This window comes from Abramis brama (assembly GCF_963993115.1).
Source record: "Abramis brama genome assembly, chromosome: 22".
In the NCBI taxonomy this organism is placed as follows: domain Eukaryota; kingdom Metazoa; phylum Chordata; class Actinopteri; order Cypriniformes; family Leuciscidae; genus Abramis; species Abramis brama.
Window position 1 is genome coordinate 19,372,629 of NC_139984.1, and position 22,912 is coordinate 19,395,540.

General features: G+C 38.3%; 2 protein-coding genes across 3 annotated transcripts in view; both read left to right on the forward strand.

Moving 5' to 3' along the window:
* The first annotated feature begins 144 nt into the window (after positions 1-144).
* Positions 145-7,504, forward strand: kansl2 (KAT8 regulatory NSL complex subunit 2). Its single transcript, XM_084098703.1, has 10 exons — positions 145-285; positions 1,061-1,313; positions 1,409-1,587; positions 2,072-2,186; positions 3,814-3,977; positions 4,055-4,221; positions 4,409-4,499; positions 5,303-5,556; positions 6,750-6,953; positions 7,060-7,504. The coding sequence occupies exons 2-10, from the start codon at positions 1,063-1,065 to the stop codon at positions 7,153-7,155; spliced, it is 1,521 nt and encodes a 506-aa protein (XP_083954829.1). The 5' UTR covers positions 145-285; positions 1,061-1,062; the 3' UTR covers positions 7,156-7,504.
* A 977-nt stretch (positions 7,505-8,481) lies between these two features.
* Positions 8,482-22,912, forward strand: part of nckap5l (NCK-associated protein 5-like) — a 29,334-nt gene continuing 14,903 nt past the window's right edge. Inside the window, exon 1 of one of the 2 annotated variants that reach the window (XM_084098705.1) lies at positions 8,482-8,698. The gene's annotated coding sequence lies outside the window, so the exon portion shown is untranslated. The remainder of the gene's footprint in view (positions 8,699-22,912) is intronic. The other variant, XM_084098704.1, reaches the window with a different exon arrangement.

Here is a 22,912-nt window from a genome sequence, read left to right on the forward strand (position 1 = left end):
GCTGGACTGCTTTTATTTTGTTACACTTTTTGGAGCATACAGTTGCTGCCAACAAAAACTGCTCTGCGATTGAGCAGCCAATAATAAAGGACTATACTCGATCGTGAAGTATTTTCCTCCAATCAAATGGTTCCTTACAAGGTTGTGGTCCAATCAACGTTAAACGTAGGAGGGCGCTAAAATGGATGACGATTCTACACAGAACTCATTGTTAGTGCATTGCGTTGAAAGCTGGAAGGGGCAGCAGAAGATCTCACGTAAACGTTAACAAGTATTTCTCCATAGGTGAGTTTTCACGTAGAAATTATATTCTATAACGTACAAAACAGTTTTAGACTCAATTGATGATATATATTGATTAATTATATCAGTTTTTGTGAGTTAAAATCAAGAGTATCTTATCCTCCCAATTCAAAGATGGCCGAACAGCAGCACTGACGTATGAATTTTGCGCTTTCTGCATAAGATTAAAATGTCAATCTGATGATTTCTGAAAACATTTTAGACCTCGTAGCTTCTGTAATGATAACGTTACAATTTTTTTTTGCGAATGCAAATTTAAAGAAATGATCTATGCGACTGTCTGAATGCTCTTGGAGTTTACTGTATATCCCACATGCTTTTGCGGAACGAATCTCGCGTGCTGATGTACAGTAAAGCCTTAACGTTACCATGTTAAATTAAAACATTTAATTAGCATTTAACGTTAAACGAGTTCTTGTTTATCTTTAGTAGATGTGCATAATCAAGTTGTAGCCTATGCTAAACTGACTTTTTGGTCCCTTTGTTGATATACAGTCATGGCAATGAATTGCATAATTTCTTTATGGCATGTGGTATGTAGAAATATCAGGGATTTTGATGCAGATATAATGAAATGTTAAGTTATTTTAAGATTTTTTTTTTGTGGTTAATGTTCTAAGCGTCCTCTTATAAGCCACATTTTCTAATTTAATAAAATATTTTTACAGTAATGATGAATGACTAGAAATTAAGAGGACCTGAATTATGGTGTCTGTATTTGATTTGGTTATGTATGTTGACTTTCTCATTGCATCAGTGATGAACAGGATTCGGATCCACGTTCTGCCATCCAGCAGAGGTCGAGTGACTCAAGCTGCACGCTCTCAAGAACCTCAGACCTGCGCCTTCACCCAGAGACCCTGTTCACAGCCTCGTCTGGAGGGCCTGGAGTTCTGCATCAAACATGTTCTTGAAGATAAAAATGCTCCCTACAGGCAATGCAGCTATGTTTCCAACAAGAATGGCAAGCGCTGCCCCAATGCAGCCCCAAAACCAGAGAAAAAAGAGGGGTAAGTGTGTTTGTTTACTCCCTTAGGATGGTTAAGAAAGTACCTGGTTTCTATATTTTTTATTTTACTATTAATGTCGTTTTTCTTTCTGTTAGGGTTGCGTTCTGTGCTGAGCATGCACGCAGAAATGCTTTGGTTCAACAAGCCCAAATGCGGAAGGCATCTGCTTCTGGACCGTCCCCTGAAGTTCTACTGTCTCAGCTCAGCGGCTATAGTCGGCCAGAATCTGGAGCTCACAGTCACGAGGGCCGAAGTGAAGCTAGTCGCATACTAGGTAAGATCTAATTCGTGTCTAATCGTGCTGTTACTTGCTTTTGGCCTTGTAACCATTGAGAAATCTCTTTTAAGTCTGAATGTGATGCAAACAAACCTGTGTGTGTGAACTGATAACTGAAGTGACTCCAGTTTGGTTGCTATTCCAGAGGAAATTAACAGCAATATTAAATGTGGTAAAAGCAATATTTATTATGTAAGTTGTCATTTTTGGTTCTTTATTTTGCGATATTGTTTTATAATAACCCTATCTATACATGTGATGATTTTATGGGTGATATGTTGTGCCATTTAAACATTTATTTATTTATTTATTTATTTATTTATACGGAAATACTAAAATTATTATATTTGACACATAAATGTTTAATAGATTTGAGCATAACAGAATAAAATAACGATACAAGAGTTGCAATGTCTTACATGTATTTTGTTTTATGTCATTTTTCGATATATTTTGTCTATATATTTTTTTCCTTGTATAGATGAAGAGAGCTGGAGTGAGGAGGAGCAGGATCCAATTGTTTTGGATCAGACATGGAGGGGAGACCCTGACAGTGATGCTGAAAGTCTTGATAGTGACCATGAAGACCCTTTGAAGTGAGACATTACTCAAATTTAATTTTCTTATCTGCTTTGTTTTGTATCAGTTTTAATAAATTAATGCCACCTGAGATTAGGGCTGCTCGATTAATTGTAATAACGATTTCTGCTTCTCTCGATTAAAAATATTAGTCGCGATATTTGTCCCGCTGATTATTTGTTCTGAAAACATTTATTTTAAACATTTCCGTTATCTTGCATTGGTAACAAGCCTCCACTCTCATTCCTCCTTGGGGTTGCCAGATGTCAAGAGAATAAATCCCCCAAATGGAGATTTTCATTTAAATTTTATGCCCAGTGTTTTACTGGGATTTTTAAGGGATAGTTCACCCAAAAAATAAAATTAGCCCATGATTTACTCACCCTCCTAGGTGTATATGACATTATTCTTTCAGACAAATACAATAACTCAAATGGCCATACGCAGTCTACTTACGACTAAAGTGCATCTTAAGCAACTTGTGACGTTGGAAGTAGCGTAGTGCGTCATGGCGTAGTGTAAATATCAGCAGTACGTTGCATTACTCGCATAAGTTACGCTTTAGACTTAAGGGGTATCCATATGTTTCGTTTGGCCGGAAGCTAGTTATTTTACTTTATAAAGTTTTAAATATCGATATTTTTCTTACACAAACGCATCGCATCGCTTCGCTTCAGGCCTTTATTAACCCCCCGGAGCAGTGTGGAGCACTTTTATGATGGATAAATGCACTTTTATGGACTTCAAAACAGAAACGGACATTCACTGCCATTATAAAGCTTGGAAGAGCCAAGACATTTTTTTAATATAACTCCGATTGTATTCGTCTGAAAGAAGAATGTCATATACACCTAGGATGACTTGAGGGTGAGTAAATCATGGGCTAATTTTCATTTTTGGGTGAACTATCCCTTTAATCTTCTCAATCTGACAACCATGTGTACACTCTCTCTCTGCGCTGTACAAAAGATAAGATGATCGGACCACACCGACAAACATTTATTTTGGAGTTTAGCAATGTTCATTGTGAAATTCTGCCTGAAAGAAAGCTGTCATACAGCCAATCTGTGTTCCTTCATGAGTCCGCTTGTGCGAGTTTCTGCCACTAAATCTGAGAGCGAACCTTCTCTGTAATTAGCTGTAATAAATCCAAACAAGATTCCTAACCATATAATTTGCTATCATGATTGGTTAATAAATGTGGTCCATGCAACCGACAATACTAAGTAAAAATGTAACATAATTTGGAAATATTGGAATTAATATTAGGAAATTCACTTTTTAACGTTTTCGCTTTTGAGAGAAGCTATTCAAAGGTTCTACCAGTTTTCGTAATGCAAAGCAGTTGAAAGCTACTCAGCCACCACCTGTTTGCACTGTTTAGCCGTTTCTGAGATGAACATGGCTAAAAGGTGAAAAAGTAATGGTAACTATCATAGTTGATTAAACAAAGTCCATGTGCCACCTACGGGCCAAGATGAGACATGTGAAATGGCCCTTGTTACATGATTACCCCTTTTGATAATTATAAATATATATATATATATATATAATAAAATGATAATTATGATAATAATCGTGATTATCAGTTTAACCATTATCGTGCTGCCCTCCCAGTTGATGAGTGTGACTTATTTTCTATAGGCATGCGGGTGTTTACACAGCAGAGGAAGTGGCGCTCATCACGCGTGAAAAACTAATCAGACTTCAGTCGCTCTACATAGACCAATTCAAACGTCTGCAACACTTATTAAAAGAAAAGAAACGACGCTACCTGCATAGCCGCAAGATTGAGCATGAGACGATTGGTAAGGCTGCTGCTGTCATTCTTTGGTTGCATTCATGTGTTCAGTCAACATATAAAATAATCAACTTTGTGATGCAGGGAGCAGCCTGTTAACGGGTCCAGAGGGCCTGTCCATGAAGGAACGAGAGAACCTAAAAAAATTAAAGGCTCTGCGACGTTATCGCCGGCGCTATGGAGTGGAGGCGTTGCTGCATCGTCAGCTCAGAGAGCGAAGACAAGCGATTACTGAGGGAGGCACGCCACAGGTATGGCTGGACTTTCTAGTAACGTCTTGTATGACAAGAAAAGGTTTATTCTCTACAGATCTGAATGACATTTGATTTTCTGACTGTGAAATGGACATCAGTCTGAGCCTATTGTCATGCTCAGTAACTTTTTATAAATGTCATTTGTGCATCTTTTCATTATTTTGTGTTTTTTTCCCCCACACAGGCGATGCGTTTAGGCCAGAGATGTATTTCCTTTGTGGAAGGGACACGCTGTTCAAATCAGTGTCTGCCGATGACACGACATTGCGTCTCTCGTATCCTTTTTCGTTTCTGTTGTATCTATGTATGTAATGTTCAGATCTATTATACTTTTTTTTTTCTGGCAAATAGAAAAATAAATTTGGACTGATAATTTGAGTAGTTTGGTGTATATATACTGTTCAGGAGGTTTTTTTTGCCTAAGTGTCATAATAAGCAAGGCTGCATTCATTTGATTAAAAAAATAGTAATATTGTGACATACAATTGTTTGAAATTGTTTTAAAATTAAAAACAGTTTTCTATTTTAATATATAACGTAATTTATACCTGTGGTGCAAAGATGAATTTTCAGCATCATTACTCCAGTCTTTTGTGTCACATGATCTTTCAGGAATCATTATATTATGCTGATTTGGTGGTCAAGAAACATTTTTTTTATCTATGTTGAAAATAGTGCTGCTTTTGTTGTTGAAAACTTTTGATCAGAATAATGTTCTATTTGAACAAAATTATTAATTTCTTTTAAAAACATCTTGCTGACTCCATACTTTTGAATGAAAATAGACATTTAGTTAATAATATAGTATATTTTCATTTATATATATATATATATATATATATCACATGCTCTTGTAGCCCTGAATCAAGGCCTGCAGTTTGCTGTAGCTGTTGGTTTCAAACAGTGGCTTATACAAAAATCTTCTAATGGTCTGTTTACTTCCCAGAATTATTTAATGGTGAAGTCCTTTCTGTTTGAAGGAACAGTTCAAGTTCTCCACCTCATCCAGCCTTCCATATCTTTGACATTTAAAAGTTATTTCCCGAGTTCTCCTTATCTCCTTAACCCTTCACAATAGACATTTATCAAGATAGTGGCCAAGTTTTATTCAAGATGTGCCCTGGTCTGAAGGACGTTCCATGTGATCGGCCTGTGCACATGGGACAGTCTGAGGATCCCCGCTGTCCTCTGCACCTGTCTCTGCCTCCACCCATGTACCAGCCCGAGCAGGAGTCTCTTGCCCCGGAGCAGCTGGCATCTGCGCCCACAGACATGTACCTCAGCGCTGCAGAGCTCCAGCCAACAGAAAATCTACCTCTGGAATTCAGTGATGTATGATTTGTGTTGTTTTTTCTCATTAAAACAAAAATCGCTGTGTGCAATTGCTTTTCTCATGTGTTTTGGCACATCCCTTCACACAAAGTTTCCCATTTTCAGAATAATTAAGTCTGCAATCTGCTCTAAGTTCATCAAAACCCCTTGCTCCCTCTTCAGATTGCTGAGGTGTCTATCAAGTATCTACATGCCTGCTAACAGTGCTGCTCAAACATGTTCCCTGCAGTGTAAATCATATCCCATAGTCTCATATCCCATGAATGAAAAGCAAATTAATCTGAATGTTCAGCAGTCATCTTCCTTTAATTTTGTTTCTGACATTTTCTGTGCCCACAGTAAAACCTCTCATTTAATTTCATTTTTGGAAACGTCTCATTTTCCTGTTGTGCCACAAGCTATGTATGTGCTTTTCCATTATTTGTTCCCATTGCCTGTTTTCAAAAACAAACAATATTGCACGTTTACCCATATTGCTGGATTTTTTTTGTGTTGGTTATTTGGCTGTCAGTGACAATTAGATGTTGAGCTGTTTAGTATTTTTTTTATTTTTTTTTATTTTTATTAAATATAAGCTGTTTTGCAAAAACACGTTCACTTATAAAATACTGATTACGCACAACACCTAAAACAATTTTTTTGGTTGCCTTTGATAAATATTTATTTTGAAAAATGTGCTATTAATTGAGACATTTAAAAGAAAGTTTAAATGAAAAAAGAAAAACATCATGAAAGTATCTCAGATTAATACCAAGCTGGTGGTGATTTGTACTATATTTGCACTATTTTTAATATAAAGTTCTGATTTGTTTTGGTACATTGTCATTGCACAAAATATTAAAACTGAATCAGTTATCAGCCAAATTTTATTTTAATCTGATATTGGATTTATCTCATTTACCAGTTTTACATTTAGTTTACCTTTGCAGTATTTTTAAAAATGTTTTTAAAACACTTGTTTAACACTTAAATGTAATCTTTAGCCATTTTAATATTGTACATTATAATTTTGTAATGCCTAAATTGCAGCATTTAAAATGATTTTCTTTTCTTTTTTTTGACAAAATAGCATAGAATTTAATATCAGCTATTAATTGGTTATTGACCATACCATAAAATAGTTACTGTGCCGAATTTAAATATTGGTGCATCCCTAATCATCAGTGATGTGATTAAAGTCTGTTGGTGTGCAGGATCTTGATGTTGAAGATGAGGGATTGCAGTGTCCCCCATCCCCCTTGCTGTTTGATACAGCGCTTGCATTAGAGGACCAAACCATCAGAGAGATTGCCGAGGCCCCCATGGACATACTGACAGGGACGGAGCATGGATATCTAGACGGATCTGCCCAAGATGTTGAGCTCTCAGAGAGAGACAAGGTGTCTGTGGAAGATGAGGTAATTATCACTTGGAATACGTAAATGATGCAACCTCAGTGGTGTGTCTATTCCTTGCAATGACAAGTGGGCATTTAAGCACCAGAGCTACTGTCTTGTTTTACAGGTTGAATCTGAAATACTTGAAGCAGTTGGACAAGCGGTTCCCATGCTGAATTCATCAAAGGATTCTGACATGAAAACAACAGATGCCTTATCCTGAGCACCTTGTGACCTGATTATCTCAGCTGTTGTACCCTTGATATTTCAAACAGTTCAAATATCTATTTAAAAGCCATATTCCGGAAGTCTGCTTTCATCGCAATATAACCCAACATTCTCTTTACCTAAAATAGCACAATGGCACATGTTCTGAAATAGATTGTAAGTGTCTTCTACACAGCAGTGACAGTATATGCACATAGTTTGTATTTTGTAAGGCAAAGATGAGGTATGTGTTTAAGTACAGAAAGTCTCCAAGCACCATCTCCATTTTTATCCAGCACATTTCTGGTTCCATATGATATTCATGACACTGGGATTTGTTCACTAAAATAAACCTTTACATCTCATTTTGCTCTTGTTAATTATAATTTTGCACTCATGAAAGGAGCTCCTCTGGGACCATTAGGGTTTCCACGGTCTTGGAAAACCTAGAAATATCAGGGCATTTTTATCATCAGAGTCATGGAAATTTCTATAGTGGATATTACATGGTTCTAGTAATGATCTGGGATGGGTTTCCCAAAAGTATCGTTAGCCAACTTTGGTCGCATGTACCATTGAACTCTATTGGTAACGACAGAACTTGCATCCATGCTGTTGGCTTTGGGAAACGCACCCTTGGTTTGTTGAACTTGCTTTGATATGTGTACAGATTGTTATTTTGAGTTGGTTCTTTTTGATAATTCAGTCAAACTGGTTCACAGAAAGATTCATTAGTGATTTTTTTATGTCAGAAATCCTTGTACAGTAAACACAAATGTCTGGAAAGGCCATGCAAATTGGTCAAAAAGAGTGAGAACCCTGGACAATATGTCTTGATGTCGAACAATTACTAGTTGAGCTCCCTACTTGGAAAATGAAGCAGTTTGATTTGGAACATGGTGGCTATTAAGTAGAAAAGATTAGTCGAAAATAATACAGTTTTGAATTTATATATATATATATATAGGTGAATTTTTTTTTTTTTAAATACAAATTACATTTTATACAATTAAAGGCATAAAAAGCAAAAAATAAATAAATAAATCATGAAGATTGGCCACAGAACACTGAATTGCATTTCAGTCTTGAAGGACAAATAATAAATACAGAATCGCTGCTTAGTCACAACAAGTCATGATTAATGCAATCACTGCAGATGCGTAACAAAAACAACGCGATGACACCGTAGCTTAATAAAACAGACTGCTTTAGCAAATAAAAAAATACTATTAAACAAGATAAATGTGTGAGGCAAAACTATAAATGAAAACATGCTTTTGAAAATGCTACGTGGAGCCCAAGATAGGGCCTTTTACTTAAAGTGGGGCGGGCAACACAATTTCAAGCCATGACATCACTTTTCCTGCGAGTGCTTTAACCTAAACACGGGAAGAGAGACGGATGGGAAGAGACGACGATAAAAGCTCTAATCAGCGGCTGGGGAAACAGATAAACATGTCCACAAGCTGTGCATTTAAAAGTACAGTTCAAGGTATTTCTTAGCGATATTCATCGGGGATATTTTCACACCTTCCGAAGCAGCACAAGGATCGCGCGAGGTAAAGATCTCCTTTTTCCCAGCTATCGCGCGCACAGTTTGACGTTTACGTGTCAAAAGTATGCTGATTTTGCTAAATGTAATGTACTGTGGGCATTGTGGGGTTTTGTTGTGGTAGTAAATGTTGATGTGCGCGGTGTATGATTGGAAAGGGAAATGTGGGGCATTAGCCATCCGGCTATCTGGGACACCGGTGGGGTTGTAGTCTGAGGATGCTTGTCGTGATATCCTGCTTTGCTCAGAAATGCATTGCGCTTGGCTTTTTAAATCACTAATTCTGCAACAATAGATTTTTTTTTATGTTGCTTTATATATGGACCTTGCATTCTTCATGGCAGTGTACAAAAATCACAATAATCCGATCTTATCCTAAGCCTTTGCATCAGTTTCCCCGGTTCACTCTGTTTTAATGTAGTTAAAGCTATAGCCCTTCCTCTTTCTACAGCACAGCGAACGTGCAGCCTGTTTATAGTTACACACTTTGGCAACCCACAACTTTTGTGTTTACTTGTGTGTGATGAGAACGCAGACTGCATTGTAAAATTGCTAATTTTGGCTGTTCAATCTGCTAGAGACCCTAAAACAGCAACTAATTCAAGAGTAATTGAGGGTAAAAGCATGTCCCCGGCCCCTCCCCTTTAATATTTTACAGATGTTTTTCACATTTGTAAGTCCCATGTTCAAAACCATGTTAAGGCTGGCTTGCAAACTACAATTCCCCCACATCTAATATTCAAGATATTTGGGAGATTGTTCAATTAGAGGAACTTTTCTGTCTCTTATTTTTGTTGCATCTCTTTTATCTATCTATCTATCTATCTATCTATCTATCTATCTATCTATCTATCTATCTATCTATCTAAGAATCACTGTTCTTGCTGTCATTACCATTACCATTTTCTTAATTATGGAAAATACAAGTGACTGTAGTAGCACATTGTTGCAAGTGGACGTTTAAAGATCATTTTAATTAATTTTCACTTCATAATCTGAGAGTTGCTTTACTGGATGGGTTTCATTACCAAACCGGACAGTTTTTTGAGAATATTATTTCAGAAGCTGTTGATTAAAATTTAATTGACTGCCAGCTAAATTGTTGTGTTATCAATTCCAAGGTTTATCCATAACTTTTTACTACAAAAAGTGAAAAATGTCATTAGCGTTACATGTCATTACCATCACATTATACCAAAATCTATTTAAAAGTTCAGATCTTTATATATATATGTGTATGTGTATGTGTGTGTGTGTGTGTGTGTGTGTGATAAATGCTTAACATAGTTTGAAAAAGTTACATTTTTCAAGATTTCATTTAATATGAAGTGCCTCTATTTGAAGAAACGCCCATTTATTCTTACATAGAGCTCTTGGAATTTTGATGCCCATGTTGCACAGCCTGAAGTAAACAATGTCCCCAAAAATAGCTGACAGCAATCGAAGGCGAGATAAACTCCAAATTGCTCAGTAAACCAAATTGCCACAGAGGACATTAGATGCAGCAGGGGGCCTTGCTCCCAGTTTGCTGATAGTCATGGTTGCGTGGTAATTCTGCGAACTACTCCCATGATCACAACATTATCTTTGTGTATCTTTTGATCTTTTTGCATTCCCCGCGGACATGTATTGTCCTTAATGGGAGTCAGATGATATAGGCAAGATCACATTATTAAAGATTCCAAGGCACTTAGTGAGGAATTCAGGAATGTTGTCCAAGTGCTGTGTGACAATATGAAAACGTTTCCATAGCTCCAGATTATCTGTTTGTGCTACTATATCTATCTAAGCTCTTTGTGTGTTTTTTTTCTTCTTTTTTACATACATTTCTTTGCATGCGATTTATCCTTGGTTATAGAACACACACACACATGCTAGTTTGCTCTAGGCAGTTTGTGTGAAGCAGATTTTCTTGTTGGACATCTTCACTCTGCAATGCAATTACAGAGTCATATTTGGGGTGCAAATATAGGCTATATATTTTTATTCTGCTTAAAACATAACTCCTCACATTATAGAAGAGAGAGAATGATCAAAATAAAAATGAAAACTTTCCTTAAGCCCTGGACACACTAAGTCAACGATCGGCAGTCGGGCAACGTCGGGCCATTTTGAGCGTCAGCCGACGTAGTTTTTTCGCTGTGTTCCGCACCGTTGACACTAGTCGGATGGCGTTGGGATTTTTGGTCCGATTCAGCATGTAGAATCAGCGTCGGTGAGAGAGAGAACTCTGATTGGCTGTTCAGTTTAGTGTATGAGTCAGTGCACGAGAATAATAGCAAAACAGCGAGCAAAAGAGTAAAAACGGCACAGAACGGCTGTTCTAATTTTACATCATCTTACCTGAGTGTTCCTTGGCAAATATTTGAATATTAACACGAGCGGATTGGAATAAAGAAAGTGATCAGCAGGATTGATATTCAAAACGGTAAGCACGCGCTGCTTTGTTTACGATTTGTGTACAGGCAGTGTCGGTTTCTCTTTTTGAATGACTAATATAGACAAATATATCTGCAGAAATCATAGACAGTAAAAGAAATGGACACAGCGACCCCATTGGATTCAACGGAGAAAAGTGAAGTCAATTAGAAGCACTCACTTCCTGATGGCTAAGCGTACTGCGCAGACTCAAACTGAGCTTGACGACGTAGATGTCTTCTAGTAGCTGTGCCAAGAGAAATCTGAATCATTCCCTTCCGAAACTTGCAGAGACGGAGAGTGTGAGTAGGAGGTGTCCATGAGCTAGGAGCAGGAGAAACTTTTGCTAAGTATTCCGATTAATTATTTTGTCATTTTGCCTCCACGTCCCCCCGATTGCCCGCGAGCTTCTCCTCCTGTCCATACGGTAATTTCTCTACTGTGCGACAGAGAGTCGCGTGGTTATGATGCAATCGTTAGCCTATTTTTACAAAAACGGCTTCTACTGGGCCATAACGTAAGATACAAGGTAATGGAGCCTTTTATACATTTTCGTGTTTCTTTAGAAATAAATAATGGACAAATGGAGTCTTTAAACGCCTCAGATGTAAAGTTATTCGCTGTCAAAGTGACGCCAAAATGAATGGGAGTCAATGGAATGCTAACAGCAGGTGGGGGTCCGCTAATCAATGGCGGCACACGGGGAAGCTTCAATGTTTTCCGAAACATTGGCTCCCTGGGCAGAAATAGACAGTTGTCTCATTTACACGCATGCGCAGAACGCGCATGCTAGCTGGCAGTCGGCTGTAGTTCTCTCGGTGTGATCAACTGCAGCTTATCTTGCCGCGGCGCGAGGCGACAACACAGTCGGCTTTCATCAGCACTAGTTCTTTGGCGTCGGTTTTGTGTGTCTCTACCTTTACACCTACATGAGTTTTTTTTCAACTGACTCCATACTAATAAATATAGCAAATTCTGTAGAAATCCTCTGACTCATTTTAAACCAGTGTAGTTTGCATTCCTAAATGTAATGGCTGTGCCAAAGTGGTCACACACAACTATTGTTCCCATATATACATATTTAAATAAGATGCTATCAGTCATAGTGCTGTAAGGCATTTCAAAACGTTACAGCTCCCACATGGCCTAAAGTTGTTACTCTGTTATGTTGTAGCCTGCGAACAGTGCCGTGCGTTGTTTTTCCAGGTTGTGGCTTATGATGTTATTCCATGGATTGGAGCCCAGAATGGTTGGGGGAGATTGTGCTTGGCCACCTGATCCTAGTGCACGGCAGAGACGCCGATCAGCTGCTATCGCAAAGCAGAGCCACATGAGCCGCATACAAACAAAACCCCTGTGAAACATCTGATAAAGGAATGAAATCACACAGGGTGCTGTGGGAAAATTTACAAGTGATATATTGTAGATTTCACTCACCCCTCCCCCCGGCTTTAATGTATGTTGTTAAAAGGTTTATGTCTCTTTGTAATTTGTGGAGCTTTAAGGCAAAACACCCTAAGTCAATAGGGTAAAAAAATGTTTTTAACTAATTGTCACCATGCTTCCCCAGTTGGTTGATTACATTAATAATTGCAAACATTTTTTGTATTACAAGTTTTCTGATACGTGTTATCTAATGAAATATGCACTAATTTACATACATTTCCAGAAAAGAAATCTGAAAAAGCCAGGTTCAAAGTTCTTTTTCATTTTGTTGACATATTAGAGTCAAAGGTTTTTACAGATGGGGGTTTGGATATCTCTTTTTTATCACTCCATAACAGCCAGAAAAGGGGGGGGGAAATCAGGCAAATATGAACAAAGCCATCTTTAAAACCTTCAGAATATAGATAAGTGCTTGTAAGTGCTGCTGAAGTGGAGATTAATGACTTTTTTGAGAAAACGGCCTTTAAAGATATCTATTGTAATTGAAATCTACAGACACAAATAGATAAAGTGAAAAAGCGGTGCAATACTCACCCTCTAGTTGTTCCAAACCTGTATGAATTTCTTTCTTCTGCTGAACACAATTCACAATTACATTTTTTTTTTCCATACTATGGAAGTCATTGGGGCCCATCAACTGTTTGGTCACCCATATTCTTCTAAATATCTTCTTTTGTGTTCAGCAGAAGAAAGAAATTCATACAGGTTTGGAACAACTTGACGGTAAGTGATGACAGTATTTTCACAACTAACCCTTTAAAAAACATGTATTTTGAATGTTTTATTTCCATTAATCTGAAACAACACGAAGCCAATGAAAAGCCAAACAGCCAAAATTTACCAGTGCACGAAAAAACTGTGTTTTTACATGTAGTGTTTTGCATTAAGGAACCACCTTGTAAAGTAGGGAAGTGAACCCTTCCTTAAATTTAAACATGAAACTGTAGAGTTTTTAGCTTGCGCAGTTTCATCCTTGTGCTGCATTCGGTCATCTAAACATGGCTCCTTGGACAATTAGGGCTGAGGCATGAAATTGGAACTTTTGGCAGTGGCTGCTTGGCTCTGAGAGCCTTCGTATAACCTGGCAGCCTGATTGAGGCCAAGTTAGTCTTGTTTTAGTGTGAGAAAATGGAAGCCATCATTACAGCAGCATCTTTCTTGTCAACACAAAAGGCTAAAAAGTGTACTGATGGGCCAGCGTTGGCACACAACATGTTTAAACTCCCTCCAGACATGCAGGGTCTCGGTTTACTCATGCTGAGTTCGGACGGCCATGTCTGTTATCAGTTTTCCCTGCTGGCGCGTTTCCCCCACCCTGCTCCCGGCAAACAGTTACCATGGTTATGGATTGGGGGATCATATAAATGTTGAAAACTCATCAATTACTCTGGGATGCTGGAAAGATATGCCGTATACACAGCAGGGGAGTGGGCTGCCATCTCCCCAAGACATTACTACTGTTTTCACAAACACTGCAGAAATTTGGATGAGAGCAATTACTCTTGCAGCTTTCTCCCCCTCCAGTCTTTGTTGTGTTTTTGAGGTGCACAGTGAGACTTTCTTGCATATATCCATGCCTGTATTTTACACATCATGTATATGGATAACTGGCATGATGCTCATTTTCTTTTGTCTGGATCTGTTAATTTATTAAATTCTTATTAAATATCAAATAATTTTACTTTTTATGACAAGGTGAGGTTCAGGGTTGTGTCAAGTGGTGTGACTGGCCAAAAATCATTATAATTAATGTTTCATGATATTTGTAAAAAAAATTTTTTTAAATGTGTTTAAAAACCTTTTGAGAATGAATGTTCATATTTCTTCAAGATGTAAAAGGTGAAAATATATTAATTTATGCTTAATGGTTACACCACATGACATTTTTTGTCTATTATACATTTTATATGTTCTAGTATAGTATTAATTAATATTTTGTATATAAATACTTTTGATATTTTTTCTATATATATATATATGTATATATTTATATTTAGCTTTTTAGCCATTCATAGTTCAGTTTTATTAATTGTAATAGCCTATTTCAACTTAAACTTTATTTTATTTCAGTTAGTTGCCAAGGCAAAAATGTTTTTAATTTTCGTAATCTTTTTTTAAGTTTTTCTCTAATATTTAATTTATATTATATTATCTTTATTTTAATAAACATATAAAATAATATAATATAATATAATATAATATAATATAATATAATATAATAAATATAACTTTTCTCCCCTTTATCATGGACACACTTATGTCATTGACTCGTACACATTAAGGTATATATTATTACAGTGGGTTTGTCAAGAGTACTTTCCTATTTCCTGTATACTTAGCAAGTAACAGTATCTTTTGCGTTGAACAGTGGCGCTTAGAGAACCAATCAGCAGTGACCTACTGAAAGCAATGCACCATTGCAAAAATATATGGATTTATTTTGCTTCACATTGACACTGCAGAAAAAAAACCCGAAGCAAACATTTGCTTTGGTTTCTCACAGTGTGCCAGTCTTCAGCTGCAACAAACATTCAATTCATAGTTTTACTCCGCGGAAATATGCTTTGGAATGTGGCCTTAATCAATTCAGGCAAACCAGGTCAATGGCACATCCTGTTTGGGGAGAAGGGGATAAATGTCTATGATTTGGTTGGGCAGCAATGAGAGTCAAACAAACCTCATCGTCAGTGGTGTAGAGTGGGGCACTTGTACAGCACTATACATTTGATATGGCAGGGGTCCCTTTTCTCTGGCACAAAGAGTCTACAGTCACGGACCCCCTTTGAAAAGCCACACCACCACCCTGTTTGAAAGCCGGGAAAAATGGCCTCACGTGCTTTCATTTCCCTTCTTTTTTTCTCTCGAAATGAAAGCGTTGGTGGTTTAGGATCCTGCGACCTTTAACCCGTTAATTACACCAACTATTCCCCCGAGAGGCTTACCAAAGCTGATGTATGTTATGTTTATGTTAAATATGCATCCTGCCCTGCGACAGGGTCATTTCTTTTAAAACACCCACATTATCAATCTGGCCCGTAAGAGCGGTCCGTTATCCTCGCAACCTTTTTTGGCCGACAGAATTCACATATTTATGTAGCGCAGAGGATTAATGTCAGGACGGAAGTACACAGAATACATTAATACGGCTTACATATGGATTCTTGCGTCTCTAAGTGGACTGTGGCCACATGCGGCAGAACAAAAGAGGAAAGGTAGGGAGCCGACATGGCTGCGGCGGCCCAGCTGGAAGGTGCCGGAGGGCATTCGCTTTGAGCCACGACGCCTGGTGTCCAGATGTTTAGTAGCTGTGTCCATGTTCACTGGCTCTGCAAACTGCTGAAAGCCAGGCTTCACTGCGCTTTACTGCAGTGCCGGCACGGGGACACCGGCTCGGCCAGCACAACTTACATGCCAGCCTGCAAGCCAAGCGCATAGCACACTGTTTTATTATGCCAAGCTGTTTATTTTACAATTCAAGAAAATTTTTCCAGATTTGTTATATGTGTGGCTTTTTTTTTTTTCTTTGTTTATCAATGGAACCAGAGCCCATTTTCCCCTCCCTCTTTTTTTTTTTTTTGTGAGCGTAGCCAATACAGTAACCGGTGTGACATTTAGTCAAGGTGGTAACCATGACTACAAGATTATTCCGCTTTGGCTTTACCAGATGTCCTTGTCCAGCAGATGTAGCGTTTACTCGTGTGTTTGTGACCTCCAAGTCAAATTTGCTTTGTCAGGCGGGTTATTTTGTCTCAGCATGTTTTTACAGTTCGTACAAGTGTGGTATATTTGGAATTTAGTGTTCACACAGATTCTTGAATTGATGTGCTTTCCATCTAGGGGGATACATACTTTTAGATAAGTGTGATTAAGTTAATCGGAAAAATCATGGTGCTCAATTGTCAGTGTTTACCAATACATAATTGTTGCTGTAATACAGAAGACGCGTTCCACACGGGGCAGAAGGAGCGGTCAGTTTAGCACAGTGGCGTACTGCCCCTCCCTCTCCACCCTAGGCTAGTGTCACATTTCTAAAAGGTGGATCAGCCCCTCCACCTCACATGGAGTTCAGCACATTACCGCCCATTAAGCTGTCTCACTCTCAATGGGGGCTTTTTTGCCATGAGCCTGATTTATTCCTTTAATCCTGAGTCACCCAAATGCTTTGTCATTGACCAACTGCTGGCAAATGGAGTTGGACCAAACACTAGCAAATGTGTTGCGAGGATTCTTTTATTAGGGATGCGGCAGTATTAAAATTTAATAGTAATTAAAATTTTCATGTGGCAGTCATTAAATATTATTATTGTTGTTGTTGTTATTGTTATTGTTATTATATATGATATGGTTTTATCTAAAAGAAGAACAGGAAAACACTAAAAATCAATCATTAAAATCAGCAGATGTTAAATTGCTGTTGTGATGCCTACATGAAAGCATCACATCGATTTGACATTGACAGAAACTTTTTTTAATGATTGTATTGATTGATATTTTAAAATAAATAGTGTAATTTTGTAAATAAATAAATAGTGTAAATTAAATAAATAGTTTAATTTTGTTTTATTTACATAATTAAATATGGATAACTGTTCATTCTGAGATCCACTAAATCAGATTGAAGGCAATAAAATATTATTTATTTATTTGGATCCATCCATCCATCCATCCATCCATCCATCCATCCATCCATCCATCCATCCATCCATCCATCCATCCATCCATCCATCCATCCATCCATCCATCCATCCATCCATCCATCCATCCATCCATCCATCCATCCATCCATCCATCCATCCATCCATCCATCCATCCATCCATCCATCCATCCATCCATCCATCCATCCATCCATCCAAAAATAATATATAGGCAGAAAAGTTAGAGATGCTAATATAAAATATAATAACAACTGAAGTGGTCTAAGATGTCATGCAACCCTATCTTTTAAAATATTTTCTGCATCTTTGGAATATAATTTGGTTTTCAGGAGATCTTCAGTAAGATTGTCTCCCACACAAAATCCAAGATTCCCTTATCAGCTCTATCAAATCACTGAGTTGTTGTAGTTATGTAATATTTGTGAGTTTGTGAGTCAGATATTGCCCAGTCAGGCTCAATCAACAGTCTTGAAATGTAATTGCCTACAATACTTCCTTTGAGATTGTCTAATTAGGCCAAATGTCCAGCTGTGTTTAAGGAGATGTAGTTGAGCAGAACTGTTACAAGCATGTTAATGTCACTTGGCACCTGAGGCTTAAATCGCTTTCAAGTGTGCTCCACTTTGCATGTCATTGCTGAGTAGTCAATTGGTAACGCACTGGAAAGCCAAGATGACCTCCCAATAAGACTCTGATCTGAATTCCTGACATTTAAGACCATCATGTCACAATGCACCTCATTATGGATCTGGATCATTGTATGTAATGCCGTAAGTCTATCCCTCTTGGGTGTTTAGAAACGTGAAAGTGGGGTTTAAAGGATCACAATGGACCTTTGTCCAGAAAGCTCTCACCCCTTGACTGTTGACTCCAAGACAACATGTGACCCCCTTGCATTTGGGTCATTTCATCCAATTTGGTCGACTCATGTGAAGACACTAACACTAGCTGAGGTGGAATTCCTCCTACAGACATGCACATATGAATTAGTATCTGGCAAGGGCATGATCTGAGGTTCATTCACAGTCAGGGACAATCTTTTTCAGCCCTTTGGCCTCGTAGACCAACTCTGTAGCCATAACACTGAGATATTTAGATAAGGTTTTAGTGCATTGCAAAGGGATTGCTTTTTATTAGGGGAGGATTTCGACAGTATCAAAATCTCCTCTCAGGTTACCAGTAAACATGTATACATGTGCAGTTATAATCTAGTTAGAGCGAAGTAGAGTGTGTCTGTCGAAGTATACATGACACAACGTGTAATCGAGCTGCATTCACATTATATAGGATGCTTAGTCCAATTTCAAAACGCTTTATCCCTGAAGCATGTTTTATTAGATTGTGCTGATTTTAACCCTGTGAGAAACCTTTTTTACTCCGTAAACACTCTTGAAATTTTTTTTTAACAAGATTAAACCAAATGCAGTTTTAGAGTTTTTAGCATAAATAGATTGTAAAAACCTGATATAGCTTTACCATAAATTTTCTCTCCATGAAAATAGCCACAGAAGCTGGCATGCCGTTTAATACAAACATACAAACTTCTCAAGTTGGTACAATTTCAGTCATACTAAAGCATTTACGTGACAATTATGATTAATTATTGCTTTAATCCGACTGAATTTAAACTTTTAAAAGTGCATGTAAATGCACATAGTTTGTCCATCACAGGTAATGTGTATAGCTTTATATTAGGTATGTGCGAAATTACATATTTTCAATATTGACTAGTCTGGGGGTTACCTTAAGCCGAAAGTATAGTTCTCTTCTCTGCGCTTTTGCGCTTTGACTGTTTGCGTGATATAATATTCATCAATACAGTCCACTGATGTCCGCGCATTACAATTGGCTAATTGCAATAGGCTACTCTTGACTCTGGAAAAAATTAAAAGCTAGAGATCACTTGTCACAATTAGAAATTCTGGCATCTGTCAAATCAGCTTGGATGTATTAAAGGGATAGTTCACCCAAAAATGAAAATTCTGTCATCATTTACTCACCCGCAAGTTGTTCCAAACCTGTTTACATTTCTTTGTTTGAGTGAACTCAAATATTTTAAGGAAAGTTTGTAACCAGGCCATTCAATCGTGCCCCAGAACTGTTCAGTTTCCCACATTCCTCAAAATATCTTCCTTTTTGTTCAACAGCTCAAAGAAATTGATACAGGTTTGAAACAACCTGAGGGTGAGTAAATGATAACAGAATTTTTTGGGAAGAACGGACCCCTGAATGAAACTGAACATTGTTTTTTTTAAAGTTGGACTTTTTTTTTTAATGCTGCATCCTAACATTCAAGTCCGAACACTCCAGAAAATGGCCAAAGGCACCAATCTGAATGCGAATAGCTCAAATAGTGGTGCTTTAAAGGGAATGAGATCCTTTTTTTTTTGTCTTTTCACAGTTCGTTTTTAATTACTCATAGTTTTTTTTTTTTTGTCACTTGGCCATTGTGTTTATTTATCCAGGTCAGGTTTTGGTCATACAGCTCTACATTGACTTCCACAGTATCTGCAGTTGCAATCCAATCAGTGCAAGTCTGATAAAGCAGTCTCAATCCTCTTAGAAAAGAAGCTCCTGCTCCTTGACAAGGGGCAGAGTTGCCTGGGTAACTCCTTTTTTTTTTTTTTTTTTCCTGCGCCTGTTCGGATATCCGTCCTTGTCCTCATCTTTGTTCGGGGTGGCTTTTTGAAATATAACCCCCTCTATTTTTATGGCCTCTCCAGCAGTTGTAGGGTTAATGTTTAGCTGCAGCCGTTGGAGGAGGGAGAGACACTCAGAGGAGAGATGGGGGGCTGGCCCACAGCTGTTGTAGTAGGCTGGGTCTATTGGGGTAGGATGCCTGCCTCACACTCCCTTGAACAATGGGAGGACATGGAGTCCACTGCAGACAGCAGATACAGTTTCCTCGCACTTGCCTAAGGACAGGCACTGTACTACCAGAGTAACGTGAGGAGGATTTCCTCGGAGGAACGCTAAAATATTGCAAAAGGGTTTCTTTGTGGCGTTTGCGGATCCTGCTCCCGTGTCTCACATTTGCCTTGCATGGGCTGCACTGAAACGTCTGGGATGCTCTGACTGGAATTAAAGGTAATTTTACGCATAGCTGTTTGCAACACTGCTTTTTAGCCACGGTTGAATCCTGTCTACACGTTTCTCGCTGTATTTCAGTGACTTGTGTTAGCAGGCACTTTGTCAGGAGTGTGTTTCGTGAACCGTTAGATATCAGATTTGGCTTAGTGTGGAACAACTATGCATTTATCCCTTGGCAAACAGTTCTGGAGCAGTCTATATGATTTTTTTGTTGTTGAATATTACCTTGCTGCATTAACGTTTTTGAAAGCTGTAGGTCGGTCACCATGGCATTGATCATCATTTCCGTATGCTAATCAATCAAAACGGTTTGCTTAAGCCGGTGTAGCGTGCTGAAACGACCCATACAAGTTTTCCTTGTCATGAAAAACAGCTGGTGCCATTTTTAAAAGGACTATCAAAAAGTCTATTTCATCGCCATCTAGGTTAGAGAAGCAGTTGCATGCTAAAATGTTAATAAGCACAAGTTTGCATTGGTTCAGGGACAACGTGGGTACATGCTTCAGTGTGATGCCTGAAGGACTCATTGTTTGGGTGTGAGTGATCATCTTATTTAACTCCAAGCCAACTGTAAGTAATTGAGAATTAGGCTGGAGTTCATTTACAGTTAGTCTGTGAATCAAAGTAGTCCTTGAACAAGCTGAAGCTTTTGCTTAGTCCTCATTTAAGTGTGTTTAGGTAGCTCATGCTGCAGTCAAGGCTGTGCAGATGGAGACAACGCACTTTGTGTAGATAGGTGCACTGCCGCAAAGGAACAACAATAGTGCATGAGTCTGCAGATGGCTGCATGGTAACTTTACTGAGAGCTACAGAGTAGCATGCCTTACCTTTCATGTTTGGAGCAAAATGGAGGACTAGACAGTCCATAAACATTTGGGGGGCCTTTGCTGTCACCGATGCGACAGCCAGAGCAAGTGGACCAAATAATCTTTAAAGCACACCGAAAATTGCAATGGAAATCTTTACCCCAGCTGCATAAACCTGCATTATTAAAGATTTTATTTATTTAATGCCACATTCAGGAATAGAAGCTGTCTCGCCATACTTCAGAGACTCTTTATCCCCGGGAATAATTCACATCAAAGAGAAAATATAATGCCCTTAGGGACTTGATGGAATGTCTATATGTTTGTTTGCTTTTCCACAGAATGCTTTTATTCATTATAACTCTATTCAGTGCATTTGCAGACTGTCTATTTCTTCTTCTGGTGTGATTGATCATTTTATCAGCTCGTAAATCATGCGAACAGATCAATAATTGGGTTATGAAGGTGTCTGAGGGCTCTGTGCCCATTGTGCAGGGTGTGAATAATCAGAGACCGTCTCTTCGGATGCCGATTGGCTGTTTCTTAATAACTCCTCGAGTGTGGGGGATGGAGGCGGAGCTCCCAGCACATTTTGGAATCCCGGAGAGCCCTACTTCTGTTTGATTGCCTTCACACTGGCTTTATTCCACCCCTCTGAGCCATGCAGGTCCTCCCCCAACATCTACTTTCCCTTTTTTATCAACACTCTTTTAAATCCTAATTTGCATTATTCGAGATATAATTCGTAACTGTACGAGCCCCCCCTCAAATATGCAAAATGACAACAAGCAGATCCATGGCAGTCATTCATCCATTCATGGCTTATTGCTGAACTGAAGCTGGTGAAAGAAATATGGGGGGGTTTGCACACTGACACAAAGGACTAAGTTAAATAGGCTTGTACTACATTTCTTTGGAGAATTAGAATTTTCTGGAACTGTTTATACTATTATTTACCAGATTAAAATGTTTTAACATTGTTTTTTGTAATTGCTAAAAGTATATAAATTACATGTACTAAAAGACATGTGGTTGTGATTTTCTCTTAGTATTGATGCCCTTGTGCATTTGTACAAATTGGCCCATAAGTGGTTCAATGCATGATGGTAAAAATGAATTTGACATTGTGTGCAATCTAGAACTCCATCATCTTTCTTTCTGATTGTGTAGACATTCTACATGTAACCTCTACATCATTTGATCAAGTTTGCCAACCTTTCGAGAAGCTGTGTCCTTCATATTGTCAGATAAGAGTGGCTCTCTTGTGTTTGATATATCCAGCAGAACAGACAGTGGCCTCTGGTGTCTGACTCCGCCAGGCTTTGTTGGGGTTTCGTCTCTGAGTGGAGCTTTGATTTCTAGTCTTAGTCACATTCAGTAGACTTCTCTCCTCTGGGCATCATACCAAGGCAGTGACTCAGAAGTATTGGAGAATATAAGTCCTACCAACATTAACAGTAGTCTCTCAGAAGCTTAGCCTCAATAAATGTACTGCTTTACAGACAAATGAGTTTGGGGCCCTGTTTTGGGTTTGCCACAGTGCTTTATTGCTATGTTTACTATACAGCATATCAGTGGATTAAGGGGCTTGCATTGTGCTTGAGCGCTGCCAAGAATCTTGTTGGCATGGGTGCTGGTTTGCCTCTGTTTTTGCTTGTCGGTAAAACCGACTCCACTATACTGTGGTATATACAGTAGGGCTATAACTGTCCTAGATATTATGGCGGATACGTCCACCCTTGGTATTCCAAATAGTGGTTGGTGAATATGGATTTTTCAATGCCTGATTCACCCCAAAATGTTAC